The sequence below is a fragment of the Bos grunniens genome, chromosome 3 (genome assembly GCF_055505025.1).
Source record: "Bos grunniens cultivar Pamir isolate PY7600 chromosome 3, Bosgru_T2T1.0, whole genome shotgun sequence".
Taxonomy (NCBI): domain Eukaryota; kingdom Metazoa; phylum Chordata; class Mammalia; order Artiodactyla; family Bovidae; genus Bos; species Bos grunniens.
In genome coordinates, this window is record NC_141167.1 from 87,627,973 (window position 1) to 87,650,149 (window position 22,177).

At 45.1% G+C, this 22,177-nt stretch overlaps 1 protein-coding gene across 3 annotated transcripts; it reads left to right on the top strand.

Annotated features, from left to right (window-relative positions):
• The first annotated feature begins 15,275 nt into the window (after positions 1-15,275).
• On the top strand, positions 15,276-21,896 carry LOC147375992 (glutathione S-transferase Mu 1). Of its 3 annotated transcripts, none has more exons than XR_015160618.1 (8): positions 15,276-15,356; positions 15,790-15,865; positions 16,295-16,359; positions 16,659-16,740; positions 16,840-16,940; positions 18,040-18,135; positions 18,223-18,656; positions 21,358-21,896. XR_015160618.1 is itself a non-coding variant. In XM_086391701.1 (8 exons), exons 1-8 carry the CDS (start codon positions 15,321-15,323, stop codon positions 21,445-21,447), a joined length of 657 nt encoding a protein of 218 aa, XP_086247827.1. In that variant the 5' UTR covers positions 15,276-15,320; the 3' UTR covers positions 21,448-21,896. The 3 variants fall into 3 exon arrangements, 1 of the variants encoding a protein (XP_086247827.1); XM_086391701.1 differs by having other exon boundaries at positions 18,223-18,333; XR_015160619.1 differs by lacking the exon at positions 18,040-18,135 and having other exon boundaries at positions 18,395-18,656.
• The last annotated feature ends 281 nt before the right edge of the window (positions 21,897-22,177 follow it).

Genomic DNA, 22,177 nt, shown 5'->3' on the forward strand with positions numbered 1-22,177 from the left:
CCTCACTTCTTCCTGGGCCCTGAGCTACAGTGCTCACCCTCTTCTCTGAAGCAAACACACAAAAAGAGTGGGACTGAAAACACTTTAGTTTACTGCTTTGTCAAAAGTCTATAACAAGCAATCAGGGAAGGGACACACAGGTCTTTGAGCACCTTTTGTAAGAACAATAACTCACAGCCACAGGCTGTGCCTCCCTTCTGCTTCCCACAGCAGAAGCACCTGTCTTGTGGTGATGTCAGAGGGTCTCCAGTCCATAGAGGGGACTTTCCCCAGGTTCTCCCGTAACGGCAGGCGGACGACAAGATGCCAAAGCTCTGCTGGGTTAAAGCGGTTTTATGACAGAGCAGTGTGGTCAAGGTTAAAATGGTGAATTTTATATTAGGTGTATTTTACCTCAATTTAAAAAAAAATTATGGTCTAAAGACTCACTTTCTGAAAGTCTGTTTTAATCTAGCATTATCAGTATCTAAAGGAATGAATAAAGTACAGAAATAATCTAAAGAACATTATTTCTTGCAGTGGAGCATTTGATAATTCTCAAGAGGGTTTAGACTGACATCTGGCAAAATCCTGGAGTGCAGACATCCCATGTTTCTGATGAGAACAGCATGCTCTGTGAAGCAACTATTCAATCCTGGCTCACGAGAGAATCACCCAGAGAGCTTTTAAACCTCCAGATGCCACCACATTCGGAGATTCCTACTTCACTGGCCTGTAATGTTGGACCCAGTATCGTTTTAAAAGTTCTTCAGGTAATTCTTGTGCAGACAGGTTGAGAATTACTGCCTTTAAAAGTTAGAGAGATTGAGGAAAGGCTGACAAATTGAAAAAAAAAGAAGTAAGCATAGAACTTTCCCTGATGGTCCAATGGTTAAGAATCCACCTTCCAATGCAGGGGATGCAGGTTCAATTCCTGGTCAGGAAACTAAGATCCCACATGTTGTAGGGCAACTAAAGCCCCTGTGTGTGCAGCAGCTACTGAGATCTCAAGTCCCAACTAGAAGGAAGTCCACGCATTGTAACAACTAAGATCTGACATAGCCAAAAATCATAAATTAATAATTTTTTTAAAAAATTAAGCAGTACATACAGGGCATGTGCCTGGATTAGAAGATCAAGGATTGCCTGTGTCTCTCTGATACAGTTTCTATCTTTTAATCTTAGTCGAATCTACTCAAATGACAACTTCCTTTGCTTATACTGTAATTGGGTACAACCCTTCAGAGTCTGCAGATCACTGTCGCTTGATTCACATAGCCACCTTGTGAGACAGGATGGGTTTATCATCCTTATTTTCCAGGTGAAGGAAATCTATATTCGGCCTGAAGGCACCAATTAAGCAACTAGCCACCAGATGTGGGTGAGAGGTGAGATAGAGACACCCCACTGATGGCCCGTGTCCTAAAATCTTGTGACACAGCCCGCTGTCACTAGCTTGGGTGAGTGTTCCTCACACCACTGTGGCCCTTGGCCGTTTGGCCCACTAAAGGAACCTGTGCAGTTCTATGTCTGCGCTGAAGTGTTCTTTTAGGCCCTACACACACTCTGCGTAACAAAATATTAACGGAATACACAAATCTGCTCTGAGAAGCAGACTGTAACCAAAGATGTCAAAGAAGAAAAAAGCACACAGACTCTATTTCCTCAGTGGTGAGATGCACTGTTACTTTATGGACAAATAAGACGTTTTAGAAACCCTATGGCAACCCACTCCAGTGCTCTTGCCTGAGAATCTCATGGACAGACAAGCCTGGCGGGCTACATAAACCATGGGGTCGCACAGAGTCGGACACAACTCAGTGACTAAACAACAACAGCAACGATGCAAACAACAAAGTGTTGCTGATTGTAAGACATTTTGATTTTAGAGATGTTCGCGTGTGGAAAAAATAAGTGCATTTAAAATATTTTATTTATTAATATTTTTGGCTGTGCTAGGTTTTAGTTGCAGCACGCAGAATCTGGGATCTTCAATCTTTGGTGTTGCCTGAGGAATCCTTAGTTGTGGCATGTGGGATCTAGTTCCCCGAATCTGGTAAAAACCCAGGCCTCCTGCATTGAGTCTTAGCCGCTGGACCACCAGGGAAGTCCCAGTGAGTGAATTTTAGAGTCAATTAAACGGGTACTTCTTTTTTTATGCTCTGTAAAGAATGTGATCCATATTCCCAGGGCCCAGAATAAAAACAGGGTTGCAGGGACTCCAAGTACCTGCATTTTGAGTCTGGTTCCCTCTGGACTTATAAAATGCAGGAATTCCGACCGTCATTCCTGGGGTCTCCACAGCACCTCTGCCTCCCAACTCAGCCCTGTGGCAGCTGCTTCTGTGAGGCTGCTGACAGTTCTGAGTGATGCTCTCCCTAGGCAGCCTCTGAAAGCACTTTAGCTCAACTTGCCCTGGAAGTTTGGCTCAACTTGCCCTGGAGCTTGCTCTGGAAGTCCCTGCAAGACACAACTCAGTGGACTTAGTGTTCATTTCAAATGCTACACCTGAGAAGTGAAATTCATCACCGCCCCCTGCGCACCCCCACCCTGCCCCGTGAACAACTCAGAAAGTACATCGTTTTGTCATCTTGGCGACTGAGGCAAGGTTTTGGATTTTCTTTATCTCAAGCCAAGATCCCTGCACTGCCTTTAGACATAGGATGTAGCTCACATCATTAAGTGTGTGTTGAAATGTCTAGATGGACTTCAGGACCCAGTAGTCTCTCTCAATTTGGGAGCCCAAGGAAAGCAGCACAAACATGCTCTCAGGTCGAGGGAAGCCTAAGTGTGGGAACAGAGGGGCAGCCCCCTACCCCAGCACCTGCCATTGCCTTTGCTTTCCTCAACTGCCTCCTTGATTATGGGCTGTGGCTGCCAGTGCAGGGTGAACTGAAGAGCCCTGCCTCCTCTCTGGCCAGCACTCCCATCCCCCTGCAGTTCCTGGAAGTGCCTATTGCCTTCTGTTTGTGTCCTTCCTCCCTCTGCTCAGAATAAGTGTACCTTCCAAGGTCCCACTCATAGTTGGCTCTTCAGACTTTCCTGACTATTCTCTCCTGGTCCTCCAGACACTGCCACACCAGTTGGCCCTTCTCGGATTTCCTCAAGCTCTCTACCAGCGCCATCCTCAGGAAATGCAGACAGTCCCTCATTTATGCTGGTTCGACTTTACAATAGTCGAACCAGCATAAGGGTCCAGTGGAAGCAGGGCCTTTTTTTTTTTTTTTAAGATTTATTTATTTTCGGCGGCACTAGGTCTCCATTGCTTTCTCTAGTTGTGGTGAGCAGAGGCTGCTCTTCGTTGTGGCATGTAGGGCTACTCATTGCAGTGGCTTTTCTGGTTGCAGAGTGCAGGCTGTATTGCGTGGGCTTCAGTATTTGCTGGGCACATGGGCTTAGCTGCTCTGAGGCATGTGGGATCTTCCCAGACCAGAGGTCAAACTTGAGTCCCCTGCATTGGCAGGCGGATTCTTAACCCCTAGACCACCAAGGAAGCCCAGAAGTGGTGCTTTGAATTTTGTATTTTGCTCTCTTCTCGGGCTAGGGATGTGAGGTATGACACCCTCTTGTGATGCTGGGCAGTGGCCCGTCAGCAGCTCCCAGCCAGACATGTGCATAAACAACCTGATGCACTGGCCACCATTTGGTAGCAGACAGTCATTCTGTTTCACACTTTCAGCATGATATTCCATAAATTACGTAAGATATTCAATACTTTACTATAAAATAGGCTTTGTGTTATTGATTTTGCCCAACAGCAGGCTAATGTACGTGCTCTGAGAACTTTTAAGTTAGGCTAGGTGTATTAAATGCATTTTCTACTTACAGTGGGTTTATGGGGACATAATCTCTCCTAAATCGAGGAATATTCACATGATGCCAACCACCTGTCTAATTTTAAGTGTTCTACTGCTACTGCTAAGTCACTTCAGTCGTGTCTGACTCTGTGTGACCCCATAGACGGCAGCCACCAGGTTCCCCCGTCCCTGGGATTCTTCAGGCAAGAACACTGGAGTGGGTTGCCATTTCCTTCTCCAATGCAGAAAAGTGAAAAGTGAAAGTGAAGTCACTCAGTCGTGTCCGACCCTTAGTAACCCCATGGACTGCAGCCTACCAGGCTCCTCTGTCCACGGGATTTTCCAGGCAAGAGTACTGGAGTGGGTTGCCATTGCCTAGCCTCATTAAAAAGTTTATAGTAGTAACTTTAACAATATATTTTATTTAACCCAATATCCAAAATATCATAATTTCAACATGTAAATCAAATTAAAATGATTAATAAGATATTTTACAAGCTCTTTTGTCCCTACTAAGTCTTTGAAATCCAGAGTGTATTTTATACTTAGAGCATGTCTCAATTCAGATCCTAAATTTTCATTGGAAATACTTAACCTGTGTCTAGATTTATAAGCATTTACAGTTGAAAAAAATTGAGTCACATACCCAGATCATCCCAAATATACCTAAAAGATTTCAATGATGGAACTGAGTATCAGCTTAAAAAATGAAGTTAATTAAAATTAAATAAAATGAAGATCTGAGTTCCTCAGTGGCACTGGACACATTTCAAGCTCTCAGTGGCCACGTGTGTCTGGTGGATCCCCAGTGACTCAGCACAATTCTCAACCATAGGCTTCCTGAGGGTAGGAATTGTTTCTTTGCATTCGCAGAGTCATACTCCCAGCCTCACACAGAGGTACTGAAATGTTTGTTGAATGAGTCACTAACAGAGCTGGGACTTTTAAGAAAGGGAAAAACAAGAGGAAAACATCATGTTTACAGATCAAAGCCTGCTGGGGTCAGTGCTCACCACGGCATTTCTCTGGAATGCTCTTCCCTCTCTTAAATCCTTTTAGGTTTTAGAGAACCTTCTCCCCAGCACCAACCCAGCTCTTGTTTCTACCCTCTCATTTGGCTTCTAAGGCCTTCCAGAGTTTGGCTTTCAGATCCCTAGGGTTGAGAGGTAGAAACAGACTTTATTTCTTTCCCAGATGTTTCCACAATACAGGCTCTGCCTTTCTCAGGTCTCAGAGCACCTGGCAGGCCAAGGGGGCAGGAGTGAGTGGAGTCACCCTCGCAGCCCCTCGAAGGACCATCCAGAAAGAGTTCTGTGCTCCAGCCACAGCTAAGGCCAGTGGGCACTTCCATCCCATCACTGATGGCCCCTCAGGGACAAGACAGCAGAGAAGACCGGGGTGGCAGGCATGTCCTCCAGGTCAGTCTCTGCAGAGGGGAGCCTAGTGTATGTTTAGGCCCTTTCTTTCAAGCCGGAATGTTCTTCTTGGGAGGTGGGTGGAGGACAGCCAAAGATAGGAGGATTGTTAACTCCATCAGGGTCAGTGTGGGAGGAAGTGGTGTGAAGGTTTTGGCATTAGAAGATGAGGTCATGTTAATCTCTCCAGGTTCTGAGGGAGTTGTTAATCTTTAAACCCCTCAGTCATGTTACATACTTGAGGGCCATTCTGCCTCAGTGATCAGGAGAAAAAGCTACAGGGGCAAGTTAGGAAATCTGAAACAGTTCCTGAACCAGGCTAAGGAGTTTCACTCTCTCCTCTAAGGGGAATAATTAGAACCTGGTCTGCCACCTCCTCCTCCTCCAATTTTATCCAGTTTTACTGTGTCATTCAGCCTATCTTGCAAGTTGTATAGGCATGTTCTTGCAAGTTTGTTTTTCTGGGGTACCTCTTGTGCTTGCAGCTCTTAAGGAACTATGAGCCTCCTTCTGAAACAGAAGAATATTGTAGAGATGGAGTGAGTGATAGGGCAGCCTGAGGGACAGAAGGCGGTTAGGGGGCAGTGAGGAGAGTGCAGTGGAAAAAGCGTAGACCTTGAGGAGAACCCAATCCTGTGGTTGCCTCTGCCCTGAAGAGTTCAACTGGACCTCTCCTCCACTGTCCTTCCAGGAAAGTACCAGCCTGTGTGGAGGCCTCCTGGCCAGCCGGGCCTTTCACTGCTCTCAGTTGCAGCAGCTAGCCTGGTCCCTGTCCCTGACATGTCTGATCACCAGGTAAAGACTGGCTAATACCTGCTGTGTCTTGTCTTTTTCCCTCCTGGATACCTGGACTCACCAACTAGCCCCACTGCTTCTAGGAGATTTAAAGGGCCAGCACCATATTTCCCCATTCTTTATTTTTCACTTTTAATCCTTTTGGAAGCCAGATGTTTAAGGTCTAGGATATTCAAAAGCAAGCATATATATGGGAGGATTTAGAAAGGTACCACACAGACCTTACAAGTACATCTCAGACTGATCCCATAGAGACAGCATATAACACAAACACATATACACTGCAGCAAATTCTAAAGAAGGGGCAGACTCTGATTTCCACAGTTACTACATTATAAGATCCAAATATCCATTTAAATAAGTCACAAAGCATACTAGAAACAGGAAAGTATGGCCCACTCCAAAGGGGAGGAGGTAAATCAATGGAAAAACAATGGAAACTATTTCTGAGAAAGATCAGATTATGGGCTTACTAGACAAAGACTTTAAGCCAATAGTCTTAAAGATGATCAAAGAGCTAAAAGAAGATGTGGACAAAGTTAAGAAAACAATGAATGAACAAAATGGAAAGATCAAAAAAGATATAAAAAACATAAGAAGGAACCAAAAGTAAATTTTAGAGCTGAAAATTACAATAATTGAAATGAAAAATTCACTGGAAGAATTTGAAGGAATGTTCAAGAAGGAAGAAGAGTCAGGGAAATTGAGGACAATATAAGGGAAATGATTGACTTTGAGGAATAGAAAGAAAAAAGAAGAAAACTGGATGGAATGTAAGGGACCTGTGGAACACCTATACATCGTGGGAGTCCTACAGGGAGATGAGAGAGAAAGAGACTGAAGATTTTTGAAGAAATAATGTCTGAAAGCTTACCAAATTTGATGAAATACACAAATATAAACATTCAAGAAGCTCAAGAAACTCCCAGTAGGATGAATTCAAAGAGATGCACACCAAGACACAGTGCAAATTATTAAAAGGCCATTACTTAAAAGCAGCAAGAAGGAAACAACACATACAAGAGATTTTCAAAAAGACTGTTATCAGATTTCTCTTAGAAACCTTGGAAGCCAGAAGCAGTGAGTTGATATATTCAAAGTGATAAAGGAAATGTTTTCCTGTCAACCAAGAATCCAATATCTGGCAAAACTGTCCTTCATTTATTAGGTGAAATTAAGACATTCCCAGATAAGTGAAAGTTGAGTTTGTCACCAGTAGACCTTTCCTGCAAAAAATGCTAAAAGGAGTCCTTCAGGTTGCAGTGAAAGGATAACTAGAGAGTTATGAGAAACCATGTTGAAGAAGTAAAGAATCCTGGAAAAGGTAAATATATGTATAGTGATAAAAGCTAGTACTACTATCGTTACTTTGTTTTATAAATCTTTTTGTTTTCTATATAATTGAAGAGACTCAGTTCAGTCGCTCAGTCGTGTCCGACTCTTTGCAACCCCATGGACTGTAGCATGCCAGTCCTTCCTGTCCATCACCAACTCCCGGAGCTTACTCAAACTCATGTCCATTGAGTCGGTGATGCCATCCAACCATCTCATCCTCTGTCATCCCCTTCTCCTCCTGCCTTCACTCTTTCCCAGCATCAGGGTCTTTTCAAATGAGTCAGTTCTTCGCATCAAGTAGCCAAAGTATTGGAGTTTCAGCTTCAACATCAGTCCTTCCAATGAATATTCAGGATTAATTTCCTTTAGGATGGACTGGTTGGATCTCCTTGCAGTCCAAGGGACACAAGAGTCTTCTCCTACACCACAGTTCAAAATCATCAATTATTTGGCTCTCAGCTTTCTTTATAGTCCAAGTCTCACATCCATACATGACTACTGGAAAAACCATAGCCTTAACTAGATGGACCTTTGTTGGCAAAGTAATGTCTCTGCTTTTTAATATGCTGTCTAGGTTGGTCACAGCTTTTCTTCCAAGGAGCAAGCATCTTTTAATTTCATGGCTGCAATTACCATCTGCAATGATTTTGGAGCCCAAAAAAAAAAAAAAAAAGTCTGCCACTGTTTCCCCATCTATTTGCCATGAAATGATGGGATCAGATGCCATGATTTTCGTTTTCTGAATGTTGAGTTTTAAGCCAACTTTTTCACTCTCCTTTTTTCACTTTCATCAAGAGGCTTTTTAGTTCTTCTTCACTTTCTGCCATAAGGGTGGTGTTATCTGCATATCCGAGGTTATTCATATTTCTCCCAGCAATCTTGATTCCAGCTTGTGCTTCATCCAGCCTAACGTTTCTCATGATGTACTCTGCATATAAGTTAAATAAGCAGGGTGACGATATACAGCCTTGATGTACTCCTTTCCTGATTTGGAACCAGTCTGTTGTTCCATGTCCAGTTCTAACTGTTGCTTTCTGACCTGCACACAGATTTCTCAACAGGCAGGTCAGGTGGTCTCGTATTCCCATCTCTTTCAGAATTTTCCACAGTTTATTGTGATCCACACAGTCAAAGGCTTTGGCATAGTCAATAAAGCAGAAATAGATGTTTTCCTGGAATTCTCTTGCTTTTTTCATGATCCAGCGGGTGTTGGCAATTTGATCTCTGGTTCCTCTGCCTTTTCTAAAATCAGTTTGAACATTTGGAACTTCATGGTTCATGTATTGTTGAAGTCTGTCTTAGAGAATTTTGAGCATTACTTTACTAGCATGTGAGATGAGTGCAATTGTGCAGTAGTTTGAGCATTCTTTGGCATTGCCTTTCTTAAGGATTGGAATGAAAACTGACTTTTTCCTGTCCTGTGGCCACCGCTGAGTTTTCCAAATTTGCTGGCTTATTGAATGCAGCACTTTCACAGCATCATCTTTTAGGGTTTGAATTAGCTCAACTGGAATTCCATCACCTCCACTAGCTTTATTCTTAGTGATGCTTCCTAAGGCCCACTTGACTTCGTATTCCAGGATGTCTGGCTCTAGGTGAGTGGTCACACCATTGATTTATCTGGGTTGAAGATCATTTTTGTACAGTTCTTCTGTGTATTCTTGCCACCTCTTCTTAATATCTTCTGCTTCTGTTAGGTCCATACCATTTCTATCCTTTATTGGGCCCATTTTGCATGAAATATTCCCTTGGTATCTCTGATTTTCTTGAAGAGATCTCATGTTCCCCATTCTATTGTTTTCCTCTGTTTCTTTACACTGATCCCTGAAGAAGGCTTTCTTATCTCTCCTTGCTATTCTTTGGAACTCTGCATTCAAATGGGTATATCTTTCCTTTTCTCCTTTGCTTTTCACTTCTCTTCATTTGACAGCTATTGTAAGGCCTTCTCTGGAGAAGGCAATGGCACCCCACTCCAGTACTCTTGCCTGGAGAATCCCAGGGATGGGGGAGCCTGGTGGGCTGCCGTCTATGGGGTCGCACAGAGTCGGACACAACTGACGTGACTTAGCAGTAGCAGCAGTAAGGCCTCCTCAGACAGCCATTTTGCTCTTTTGCATTTCTTTTTCTTTGGGATTTCTTGATCCCTGTCTCCTGTACAATGTCACAAACCTCCTTCCATAGTTCATCAGGCACTCTGTCTATCAGATCTAGTCCCTTAAATCTATTTCTCACTTCCACTGTATAATCGTTAAGTGGTTTTCCCTAGTTTCTTCAATTTAAGTCTGAGTTTGGTAATAAGGAGTTCATGATCTGAGCCACAGTCAGCTCCCAGTTTTGTTTTTGCTGAATGTATAGAGCATCTCCATCTTTGGCTGCAAAGAATATAATCAATCTGATTTTGGTGTTGACCATCTGGTGATATCCACGTGTAGAATGTTCTCTTGCGTTGTTGGAAGAGGGTGTTTGCTATGACCAGTGTGTTCTCTTGGCAAAACTCTATTAGCCTTTGCCCTACTTCATTCTGTACTCCAAGGCCAAATTTGCCTGTTGCTCCAGGTGTTTCTTGACTTCCTACTTTTGCATTCCAGTCCCCTATAATGAAAAGGACATCTTTTTTGGGTGTTAGTTCTAGAAGGTTTTGTACGTCTTCATAGAACTGTTTAACTTCAGCTTCTTCAGCATTACTGGTCGGGGCATAGATTTGGATTACTGTGATAATCCAGACTGAAATCCACAATCACAGAAAACTAACCAATCTAATCACATGGACCCCAGCCTTGTCTAACTCAATGAAACTATAAGCCATACCATGTAGGGCCACCCAAGACGGACAGGTCATGGTGAAGAGTTCTGACAAAATGTGGTCCACTGGAGAAGAGAATGGCAAACTATTTCAGTATTCTTGCCTTGAGAACCCCATGAACAGTATGAAAAGGCAATAAGATAGGACTAAATGGCAACCCACTCCAGTATTCGTGCCTGGAGAATCCCAGGGATGGGGAAGCCTGGTGGGCCGCTGTCTACGGGGTCGCACAGAGTTGGACATGACTGAAGCGACATAGCAGTTTAGCAGCTGAAAGATGAACTCCCCAGGTTGGTAGGGGCCCAATAATTGCTACTGGAGATCAGTGGAGAAATAATTCCAGAAAGAATGAAGAGACAGAGCCAAAGCAAAAACAACACCCAGTTGTGGATGTGACTGGTGATGGAAGGAAGGTCTGATGTTATAAAGAGCAATATTGCATAGGAACCTGGAATGTTAGGTCCATGAATCAAGGCAAATTGGAAGTGGTCAAACAGGAGATGGCAAGACTGTATGTCAACATTTAAGGAATCAGTGAAGTAAAATGGACTGGAATGGGTGAATTTAACTCAGATGATCATTGTATCTTCTACTGTGGGGAAGAATCCTTTAGAAGAAATGGAGTATCCATCATAGTCAACAGAACAGTCTGAAATGTGGTACTTAGATGCAATCTCAAAAATGACAGAATGATCTGTTTATTTCCAAGGCAAACCATTCAGTATCACAGTAATTAAACAGACTAGTCCATTAAATAAGAATTATTAGTCTATGGTTTTGGACACACGTGCATAAAAATGTAATTTTGTGACACCGATAATCAAAGAGAAAGGACAGAGATGTATAAGAGCAAAGTATTTAAGAGCTATTTGAATTAAGCTGGTATAAATTCAAACTGAAAAAACTAAGATCATGGCACATGGTCCCATCATTTCAAGGCCAATAGTAGGGGAAAAAGTGGAAGCAGAGACAGATTTTCTTTACTTGGGCTCCTAAATCACTGTGGATGGTGACTGCAGCCATGAAACTAGAAGATGCTTGCTCCTTGGAAGGAAAGCTATGACAAACCTAGACAGCATATTAAAAAGCAGAGACATCACTTTGCCAACAGAGGTCCCTATAGTCCAAGCTATGGTTTTTCCAGTAGTCATGTACCGATGTGAGAGTTGGACCCTAAAGAAGGCTTTCCAATTGTGGTACTGGAGAAGACTCTTGAGAGTCCCTTGGACTGCAAGGAGATCAAACCAGTCAATACTAAAGTAAATCAACCCTGAATATTCATTGAAAGGACTGATGCTGAAGCTCCAATACTTTGGTCACCTGATGCAAAGAGCAGACTTATTGGAAAAGACCCTGATGCTGAGAAAGATTTAAGGCAAAAGGAGAAGGGGGCAGGTGAGGACGAGATGGTTAGATAGCATCACTGACTCAATGGACACGAATTTTAGCAAACTCCGGGAGATAATGGAGGACAGAGGATCCTGGCATGCTGCAGTCCATCCGGTTGCAAGGAGTCAGACATGACTTAGTGACTGAACAATAACAACAAAAAATAAGAAAGCACAAACACTTAGGAGAGAAACTGAAAACACAGAATGCAAACACTTAAGGAACGCAGCAAGAGCATTGCTAAGGGGGAGATTTATGGCTACTTTAAAAACAAGAGGATCTCAAATAAACATCCTAAGTTTATAAATTAAGAAATTAGGAAAAGAACTAAACCGAAATAAATAGAAGAAAGGAAATAATAAAGATTATGGCAGAGATAAATAGAAAAATAAAATAGAAAAACAATAGAGAAAATCAATGAAAATTTTAAAGAAATTTCTTTGAAAGATTTTATGAAATTAACAAAATTGACAAACCTTTAGCTAGACTAAGAAAGAAGGGAGAAGATGCAAATTACTAAAATCAGAAATGAAAGTGGGACAGGACTACTGAATCTACAGAAATAAAAATATTGCAACAGAATACTACCAAGAATCATATGCCAACAAACTGGATAATCTAGATAAAATAAAAATGTTCCTAGAAACACAAAACACGACAGGACAGAAACACATAGAAATACAATTCCACATGTTATTTATTTTAAATTTAATTCCTGTTTAAATTCTTGAAGCCTTTGTTTATATTTATTTGTTCTTAAAACTATGACATCTGACTCTTTGTGACCCCACGGACTGTAGCCCACCAGGCTCCTCTGTCCATGGAATCTTCCAAGCAAGAATGCTGGAGTGGCAGGCGGATTCTTTACCACTGCACCACCTGTAAAGTCCCCATCTTAAACTATATACTGCTATGACAGAATCTTATAAATTATGGTTTTTACTTTCTATTCAGATTAAAAAATATCCTTTGTATCCTGGGTTACAAAAGTTTATCTAGATAATACTTTAAAAACCTTTAAAAAATTTCTATCAAGTAGAACACAATTTAATACTACTGTTGGTATTTAAAGTGTTGATTTGTATTCTGAGGCTGTTTTACATAGAATTTTAAATTTACTCTGGGAGTTCAGAATGTCAGCAGTAGAGCTGGAAGGATGGAGTACAGTGCAGAGTCAGGCAGGATTCTCGACTGGATACTGGACACTATGTGTTCTGACGTCCTGCACAGTGTTCTCTAAAATATTAGAACCTGTCAATACTTCCAGTCAAGCGAGAGCGCCTGTAAATCCAGATGTGGCCGCTTTAACACTGAATATCAGCGAGGCAACCACTGGCTGCATCAGGCCCTTCAGCCCCATCTCCAGTTTCCCGAGTCCCCCTGCCCCCTACTGCCTTCCACACCCACTGCCCCCATCGGTGGGACCCCTGGGCCTGGAGGCTGAGTCTGAGAGCCTTCTCCGCCAGCCCCCCTCCTCCTCCTGCAGGATTGACGTCTTCCTCCTGACAGGCCGCCTGTGCTTGGGGCCCATCCCTGTGTCCTCAGTTTCTTGTCCCAGCAGGCACGGCCTCTTTCTCCTGCCTTCAGCCTCCCTCTCTCTCAGTGCCCCTCAGAGATTTTGAACACTTAAAAACCTCTTCTATATTTTAAAATCTCTCCTTGTATTTCCTAGCTGAGTTCCAGCCGTTACTACCTAGAATTTTCTTTTTCTTAGTGCTGCTCTATGACAGAATTTCAATGATTTTTGTAAATAAATGACTGACTGACTGAATACTAGCATAACAATTTCTAGTTTAACTGTTATTAACAATTATTAACTGTTAATGAACAATTAACAGTTATTATTAATTGTTTTTAACAATATCTAACAATTATTATTAACTGTTAACTAACAATTAACAGTTATTATTAACTGTTTTTAACAATATCTAACAATTATTATTAACTGTTATTAACAATATCTATTTAACTGTTATTATTCTGTTTAGTGTTTTTAAGAAAGTTATTTTCTCAGTGGAATCCAGTCATGTGTCTTTTCCAAGCTCAAGATGTGTAAAACTCAGAATGACAACCCCTTTATTATATGAAAAATATAACTATTAAGACAGGCAGCACTTTTGTGTGGCCAGAGCCACTATTTCCTCCCTTTGGGCAAAACGACAAGGGAATCTGCCTTTCCCTGATCTGCCTCTTGAGTCTGGACCCAGAGCTGAGCTCTGAAGACTGGCAGGGTGGGAATGGCTAGGGGCATCCACAGAGGGACTGAGCTCTGCGGGTCTCTGCTGATACACTTTCCCTGCTCCCCAGTTTAGCAGAGATGTGTAGACTCTGAGTCTGTGATTCAACATGGATTAGAGAAAGTCTGTCTTCTTCAAACCCCCACTCCATACTTTATCTTGGTGGTCTGAAACCTTTATTGAATACTGGGACCTTTCTATCCTTAAAAAGTGTTAGCTAATTTTAAACTGACTTTCCTGTAGAGTTCCAAGCTTGCCTTTTAACTTCTGAAATCGATTTGTTTTTAAAAGGTCTTGTCATCTCTTTTTGTGTATCCATTACTTTGTAGTATACTTTAAACAAGGGAAAAGGAAATACAGGCCAACCTTGTCCTCTTCTCGTAATTTTGAAATAGCCTTCAATCTTCAAAGAGGAAAGTTGGCAGGTAGGACACTGTTTTTGAGGAGGTTGTATCACAGAGTGACATCAGAGGCCACCTGAGCCACCCTTTCCTACACAGAACCACACCTGGGTCAAGATCAGGGCAGGAATCTGTGGACTGGGACAGCCAAGCTGTGCTGGGCCCACTCTGACTGCAGTCCTGTGTGGTGTCGTCCAGGCTCCTTGCTGGCCTCCCCTACCGGTCCCCCTTGCAGCAGGAGAGGCTCCCAGCTGCTCAAAGAACAGCTCTCCCCTCTTCATTCAGAGCCCTCTGTGACTACCAAAGCCCAGGTCATTGACCCAGTCAAAATGGAGTACATCTAGCTGGTTGTCGGGTTATTTCTGGAGTTGCACCTGGATATCTTCTTTGCTGGACCTGCTTCTGTATTTAGATCCATTATTTAGGCCATAAATCTGCTTGATTAATTCACATTTGATGATTATCACTCTTAGCTACACGACTGAAGGGATGAGTCCCCTCTAGTCCCTGAAAGAAAAGCACTGACAAACTTCTTCCTGCACCTTGTGGGTGTTTCTTGTATCCCATTAATAGTTTGTTCTAGAAGACATGCTGCCGTCAGGAATTATAGAGTCGGGGGAGCGTGAGGATTACTTGGAGTACTGATCTTCCTGTGCCAGCGGCTCATTTAGAGTTTCGATTTGAGGGGCACCCACTCTTAGTCTTAACTTGGCAGTTAAGAGCTTCCCAGAGCCCAAGGGAACTCGGTAATCCAGGAGCAAGTCTGAATGATTGTAGGAGGGCAGGGGAGGTGGAAGATTCGTGCTGTCGTTAGGATTCAGGCTTGTTTCCCGAGCGTGCTACCAACTCCCCCGATTTAGCTGAGATCGAACTGGCGACGGGAACCAGGCTGCCCTCAGCGTCCTGGTGTCCAGAGCTCGGCTCCCGAGTTTTGAGGCTGGAGGGGGAAATGGACTATTTCGACTGCCCTGGGCGCAGATGCCTCGTTGAAGAGTCCGGGGTGCCCCGAGTGCCAGGAAGCTTCGGAGATTGGGCAATAGTTGGGGGCGGGGCGGAGAGAGGCGATGGGGCGTGGCCTCATTCAGGCCACACCCAGACTTGACCCAGGCACCGGATAAACTTCCAAATCAACGGTGCAGAGCTGGAAATCCGATCCACAGACGCTGACTATGGCGATGACCCTGGGTTACTGGGACATCCGCGGGGTGAGCGGGGGTCCGCTAGGAAGGGTGGGATGGAGGCGGGCGGGGATATGCTGCGCAGTTGGGGACCGGTAAGCCAGAAATGTTTTCTGCTCGCTGCAGCCTAGCCCCTTCGCACCACAGCCTCCTTCCCAGGTGTGTGTGTGTGTGTGTGTGTGTGTGTTCGCACCGCTGTGTGTTTGTGTGTTCTCACCGCCGCCTCCTTCCCAGGTGTGTGTGTGTGAGTGTGTGTGTGTGTTCGCACCGCTGTGTGCTTGTGTGTTCTCACCGCCGCCTCCTTCCCAGGTGTGTGTGTGTGTGTGTGTGCGCGCGCGCGCGCGTGCGCTCAGAAGTGGGTGGATAGGGGGAGAGGGTTGGGAGTATGGGAGGGACTGGAACAGTGAAAGTTTTGCAGTCAAGACCTGACATCTGCCCTGTGTCCTGGCATCTCTCTCAGCTAGCCCACGCCATCCGCCTGCTCCTGGAGTACACAGACTCAAACTATGAGGAAAAGAAGTACACGATGGGGGACGGTAATGGCATCCTTGTCATGTCCTGACTTCTGCTCAACTCATGCTGGTTTGGTGCCAAGCATCCCATGTCCTGACCCCTGTTGTTCACGTCTATCGCCTTCCACCAGCTGGAGCAGGGACCTGCCCCTTCCCGAACCCTTTAGGGTGTAGCTGGCCTCCAAGGAAGGCTGTGAGAGTCCGCAGCTGGGTCCTATATCAGCCATTGGCACAGGCTCCCTTTAGCGCTTACCTAAATCCTTTGTAAGGATTACTCATGTAGTTTCAGGAAATTTCTGTTTGTTTTTCCCCTCAAAGCTCCATGTGAGATTAGTGATTCAGATTCCAGATCCACCAGTTCAGGGGCATCTTGCCCCTGACTCCTTTGTAGGTCCCCTGGGAAGGAGGGTTGGATTCCTGGGAGGTTGTTTCACTGCATCTTCTTTTTCTCAGCTCCCGACTATGACAGAAGCCAGTGGCTGAATGAAAAATTCAAGCTGGGCCTGGACTTTCCCAATGTAGGTGCAGGGGCTGGGGGGCTGGGAGGGGGAGTGGACAGTGTCTCAATCCATCTCCTTTCCTGGCTTAGAGGTTTCAGGAACAGGTGCCTTCTGCTCTGTCTCTCAGCTTCCTGGTTCTCTCCCCTGCCCTTCAATGATACTCTGTGTCCAGCTCGTCCCTCCATTTTATAGCATATTATCTAGTGCCTACCATGGGGCAGGCTCTGTGAGTGCTAGGTTTCATCTCTGCCCTTCCTCAAGTGACCAGATGCACTGAGCCTGGTGGCCCACCTCACCTGGCCTTGTTGTTCTTCCAGTTGCCCTACTTAATTGATGGAGCTCACAGGCTCACCCAGAGCAAGGCCATCCTTCGCTACATTGCTCGCAAGCACAACATGTGTGAGTGGGGCTGGGGTTGGGGGCAGGGATATAGGTGGCCATGCCCTGGGCTGGGCTGGGAGGGGATACTGAGGGTGAGTCTCTGTTGTGTGGGTACAGGTGGGGAGACAGAGGAGGAGAAGATTCGCGTGGATGTATTGGAGAACCAGACTATGGACACTGCTAATGAATTGGCTATACTCTGCTACAACCCTGAATTTGTGAGTCTCCTCCCACTGATCTGGGCTGGATGTGCTTTAAAAGGAGACTAGATTAGTTTATCCCTTCTACACAGATCATTTTGTGATTTGATCTCCTTGGAGCTACTGAGCTGGTCTATATGGAGTCCCCTGAGTGATTCTCATAACATAATTCAGGATATAGAAGCTCTGACTCAGTTCTCCCCAATCTAAGGATAGAATCCAGACTCCCCAAGGTGGAAATTCAGTTCCTAGACAGGATATTTACCTTGTTAGTGCAATGCCTCTTCTTCAACATCTCAGGCATAAACCCATTTTGCCCGGTGGGCAGGGCTGGGTCTACATTTACATAGTCAGGATCTGTTAAAGTCCTGACTGTGAGTCCACTCCTGCTGAGTTGGACAGGGTCCTATCTACACTGGTCCTTTTGCCATTTAAACTCCTTGGAAACTACTGATTCACCAAGCTAGTCCCTACAGAGTTCTGAGAGTGACCCTCAGAACTCCCAGTGCATGAAATGCAACCTTGGACTCAGTTCCCATCAATCTTAGGGTAGAGTCCAGCCTCCCAGGGTAGAAATTCACATCCTATATAGGTGTTTATGAGTTCAACCAGTGCCTCCTCCTTGGCATCTCAGGGATCAGGACATGTGTCCAGTGGGCAGCCCAGGGTCAGACTTTATTCCTTTCCTTCCTTCCTTTCAGCTCCCAATTCTTTCCAACTGTCCAGGCATCCAGACCATTCTGTCTCCCACACTGGAACAAAGGACTTCTTTCATAGTTATTTTAGTGTTGATCAGCCTGAGGTCTGAGGCCTGAGCTCTGCCAAATCTCACAGAACTGCTGGTCTGACCCAGGGCAGGTGTCTGGAGCTGACTGGTGACAGGGTCAGGAACAGTGTGGTTTTGGCCTTTGCCTTCCCATTACCTCTCACAGATGGGAGGTAGTACCCATAGGAGTCTGATGAACACAGGTGGGTTGAATGGCAGGTGGGTGCCAACCCAGGTTCAGTTGGGGGACATGGCTCCTCACCTGGCAGCTGGGATCAGAATCATCCCCAGGAGGCCTGCTCTGCCAGGGAGTCTGTGTCTGAGGGCAGTGACAGCTGTTTTGTGTCTCAGGAGAAACTAAAGTCTCAATACTTGAAGGAGATCCCTGGAAAGATGAAGCTCTACTCAGAGTTTCTGGGGAGGAGGCCTTGGTTTGCAGGGGACAAGGTAAGTGGGATGGCTTTAGGGGAGGGAGAGCTGTCACTTTCCTGAGGTTCAGAGTTTGGTGCACATTCATGCTTTGTCTTTCTGCAGCTCACCTTTGTGGATTTCCTGGTTTATGATGTTCTTGACATTCACCGCATATTTGAGCCCAAGTGCCTGGATGCATTCCCAAACCTGAAAGACTTCATCTCTCATTTTGAGGTACTCTCCTGATCGTCCTACTATTAATACATCTCTTTTCTCTACACTCTTCTCCCTGCAGCTTTCCTAATTGGAACTGAAACCAAGTATAAGCTAAGCTAAGTCACTTCAGTCGTGTCCGACTCTGTGCGACCCCATAGACGGCAGCCCACCAGGCTCCCCCGTCCCTGAGATTCTGCAGGCAAAAACACTGGAGTGGGTTGCCATTTCCTTCTCCAGTGCATGGAAGTGAAAAGTGAAAGTGAAGTCTCTCAGTCGTGTCCAACCCTCAGCGACCCATGGACTGCAGTCCACCAGGCTTCTCCGTCCATGGGATTTTCCAGGCAAGAGTACTGTGGGATACCATTGCCTTCTCTGAAAACCAAGTATAACTAGCATTTATTGAGAACTTGGTTTATGCCAGGTTTTCTGCTCAGGACTTTACATACATTGTATCAGATTTGATCTTTGCCTTATTTCTACAAGGTAAAGAAGTATCACCTCCATCTTAAAGACAAGGAATAAGCCAAAAGGATGTGTAATTTCTGATGGTCACAGAACCAGTACAGGCTGTGCTGGGCTCCCAGTTAAAGTGTCTGGATTCTATGGGCAGCAGTCAATGGCTCTCCGTTTCCTGTGTGGAAGAGAAAAGCTCAGGTCCTTTTGTTGTCTGGGCTCAGAGCTCAGGAAAGTGTGGAGGAAGCAGAAATCTCAGGAGTTTGGATGTGGCTGGCATTAGTTGAGTTGAGGCACAGTAAGAGTGATCTTAGGTGTCAAAGACATAATGTTTTTTCCTGATCACCCAAGGGCCCTGCGGCTTATTGGCTCCCTCTCTGGGGTTGTACCGAGATTTCCAAGAATGTAATTCGTTCTGGGATTTTCTTCCATAGGTAGATGCCTTCTTGGGAAGATCTTATCTTGTCTCTATAGTAGGCAGTTTCCTTCCCTCTCTTTCCTTCTTCCAGTTACTCATAATCCTGTCTCAGAGACAGGATGGTCCATTCATTTTAAGTCACATTCACCGATCTGAGCGTCTTCTGTATGAGGCACTGTGTCAGGCACAGGAGGGATACAGAAGTCACACAATCCTGGAGTCCTAACTCTGGGGCTCAGTGCAGCTGGAGAACTTCAGGAACCCTGAAGCTGTGTGGTATGGGTGGAACGTCCTTGGTTCTGAAGGAGCACAGCCTGACCTCACCTCCCAGCTCATCGTCACCCTCAGTCAACTATTAATAATTGGAGAGCAACAAAGAGTTGAGATGAGTGCCTGGGAAGGAGGATGGGGACAGATGTGGACTGCAGTGTGTGGCCTGTGGGCCCTGGGCTGTGGGGTACAGTCAGCCCTAGGTCTGGAACTCCTGGGAACTCTGGGTCTTGAGAAGATGGTGCACAGGTACATCTGAGTGTCTCACTGCCTGGGTGGCTGTAGCAGGACTGGGGATGAGGTAGGTCGGGGCCCAGTGAGAGTGGGCTCAGGTCCCAGCCAGGAGTTGGATTCTGTCCTTTAAGTGGAATAATTAGAGCCTGGTCTTGCTGCTTCTCACCCTCCTATCACCTTTCTTCTGGGTTTTGCTGAGTCATTGGGTGAGATCTGGTGTCTTCTGCAAGCTGCTCATGTACTTTCTGAGGCTCTTTGTTGTGCTAGGGGTCCCTCTGTGGGCAAAGCCTGGAGTCTCCCTCTTCGAAAGAACCAGGTTTGTGTGCAGGAGGAAAGACAAGCCCTCCTGTGGGGAAATGGAGGAAGGGAGTGCTTTGCCAAGAGCACAGAGTTGGAGAGAGAGCCAGCTGTGTTCCATGCTATCACTTTCTAGTGGCTTGAACGTGAGGAAGGTACTTAACCTCTGTGATCCCGTTTCCCCCCAGATAAGGACACACTAACCACTCTTAGGTTACTTCTGTGGAGGTTCTCAGTTGTCACATATACCTCAGAATTCCTGTAGTTCTCCAGCTGCACTGAGCCCCAGGGCCGGGCGCCAGGATTGTGTGACTTCTGCATCCCCTCTGGGCCTGATACAGTGACTCATACAGGGGAGAGGCTCAGATCAGTGAATGTAACTTAAAATGAATGTACGATCCTGTCTCTGAGACAGAATCATGAGTAACTGGAAGAAGGAAAGAGAGGGAAGGAAATTGCCCACTATAGAGACTTCAAGGTACAACCCTCTCTGATGTACTGAGGGTCTCAGCATTTTTTGGCAAGAAAGTTTCAGGTTTGTTTGTTTGTTTGTTTGGCCAAGATGTGCAGCATGTGGGATCTTAGATTCCAGAGTAGGGATCAAACCCAGCCCCTGGCAGTGAAAGCATGGAGTCCTAACTAACCACTGGACTGCCAGAGAATTAATGCCCAGCAATAAAGGATGTTTAAATTAAGATAAATATATATTTATATTTTAGGTATAATGCTATTGAACATTTTACAGGCTACAGTATACTATAAACAACTTTTACATGCCCTGAGAAACCAAAAAAGCTATGTGACTCGCTTCACTGTATTGTGGGCATCTAGACCCAAACCCTCAATACATCAGGGAGTTTGATTTTTTTGCCACAGTAACATCAAAGATCCCTGATCACAGATCAACATAACAAACACAATCATAATGAAAAAGTAGAAATATTGGGAAAATCACCAAAGATGACACAGAGACAGAAAGTGAGCAGATGTGGTTGGAAAAATGGCATCAGTTGACTTGCTTAATGATGGTTGGCACAAAGCTTCAGGTTGTAAAATACACAAAACGTGTGAATCACAGTAATTTGAAGTGGACTGGAATGAGGGATGGCTGTGTTTTCTCATCTCTGGGTATATACAGCAGCTAACACAGCCTGTTCTCCATGTGTGGCAGGTCTTAGTAAGATACCACATTAGTCACAGGAAACTGAAGAGGTAACTTATCAGAACTGGGGACCCTAGGAAGATAGATTTTTGCTGATTGCTTCACTCCACAAGGAAGGGTTGGACCAGGGTTCCAACTCAAAGTCTGGAGTGGAATTGCATGAGCCCCAGTGGGGCAGCAGACCTGACCTTCTTTTTTCCACCCTCAGGGCCTGAAGAGGATCTCTGCCTACATGAAGTCCAGCCGCTTCCTCCCACACCCTGTATATTCAAAGATGGCTGTGTGGGGCAACAAGTAGTGCTCTGGACGGCAGGAGATGGAGCGAGGAGCCAGTGCTGTGTGTGGAGAACAGCTGGAGCTTCCTGCACCCCAGAACCAGATGTCTTGTTTTCTCCTTCTTTCTTTCCATTTGTCGCACTTAGGTCTTATTTGGCCCCAACTCTTTCCCAACCCCATTCATCCAGGATCTTTAAGCTCTATAGCACCCCACTCTTCTTCAGTGAAGTCACCCCCTGACATTATGCTTTCTGCTCTAAAGCCAACCAGATCATCCTTCCTTTCCATGTTGCTGTTTTTTTTTTTTTCCTCCCCTGCTATGAGTAGCCTGACCAGATCCCTGGCTTGGAGAGCTCAAGCCTGAGCCCCCAGCACTGCCCTGAAGACCAGGACAGGCCTAGTGTGCAGGCCTTGCTCTCCCAGTGTGGGCCCTGCCCAGCCCTGCTGATCACCAATAAAGCCTTAACCACACCTGCTATGTCTTATCTTTTTTCCTCCTGACCATCTGAACTGTCTAACTGGCCCTGCTGCTTCCTAGGGATAGAGTGGTGACACTGGCAGTGTCTGGGTGCATGGGGATCCTGTCTGGTAGTAAGATGTTCTGAGACTTCTTGTTCCCATTTCTGAGGCCCTCAGAGCAGGAGTCCTCAGAGGGCTCCTTCTACTAATAGAAGGGAGGCCTCTTCCTGAGCCTCCATCTCTCATCCATTTCTCCTCCTTGTTAAGAGCTCAGGCGCTCTCTGTTGGCTGCT

What these genes read in the sequence shown, in the direction of transcription:
- LOC147375992 (XM_086391701.1), top strand. Translation starts at nt 15,321, where the DNA reads ATGGCGATGACCCTGGGTTACTGGGACATCCGCGGG. An exon ending in GAAGTACACGATGGGGGACG is followed by an intron (nt 15,866 to 16,294) that starts GTAATGGCATCC and finishes TCTTTTTCTCAG; the next exon opens with CTCCCGACTATGACAGAAGC. An exon ending in TCTGCTACAACCCTGAATTT is followed by an intron (nt 16,941 to 18,039) that starts GTGAGTCTCCTC and finishes TTTGTGTCTCAG; the next exon opens with GAGAAACTAAAGTCTCAATA.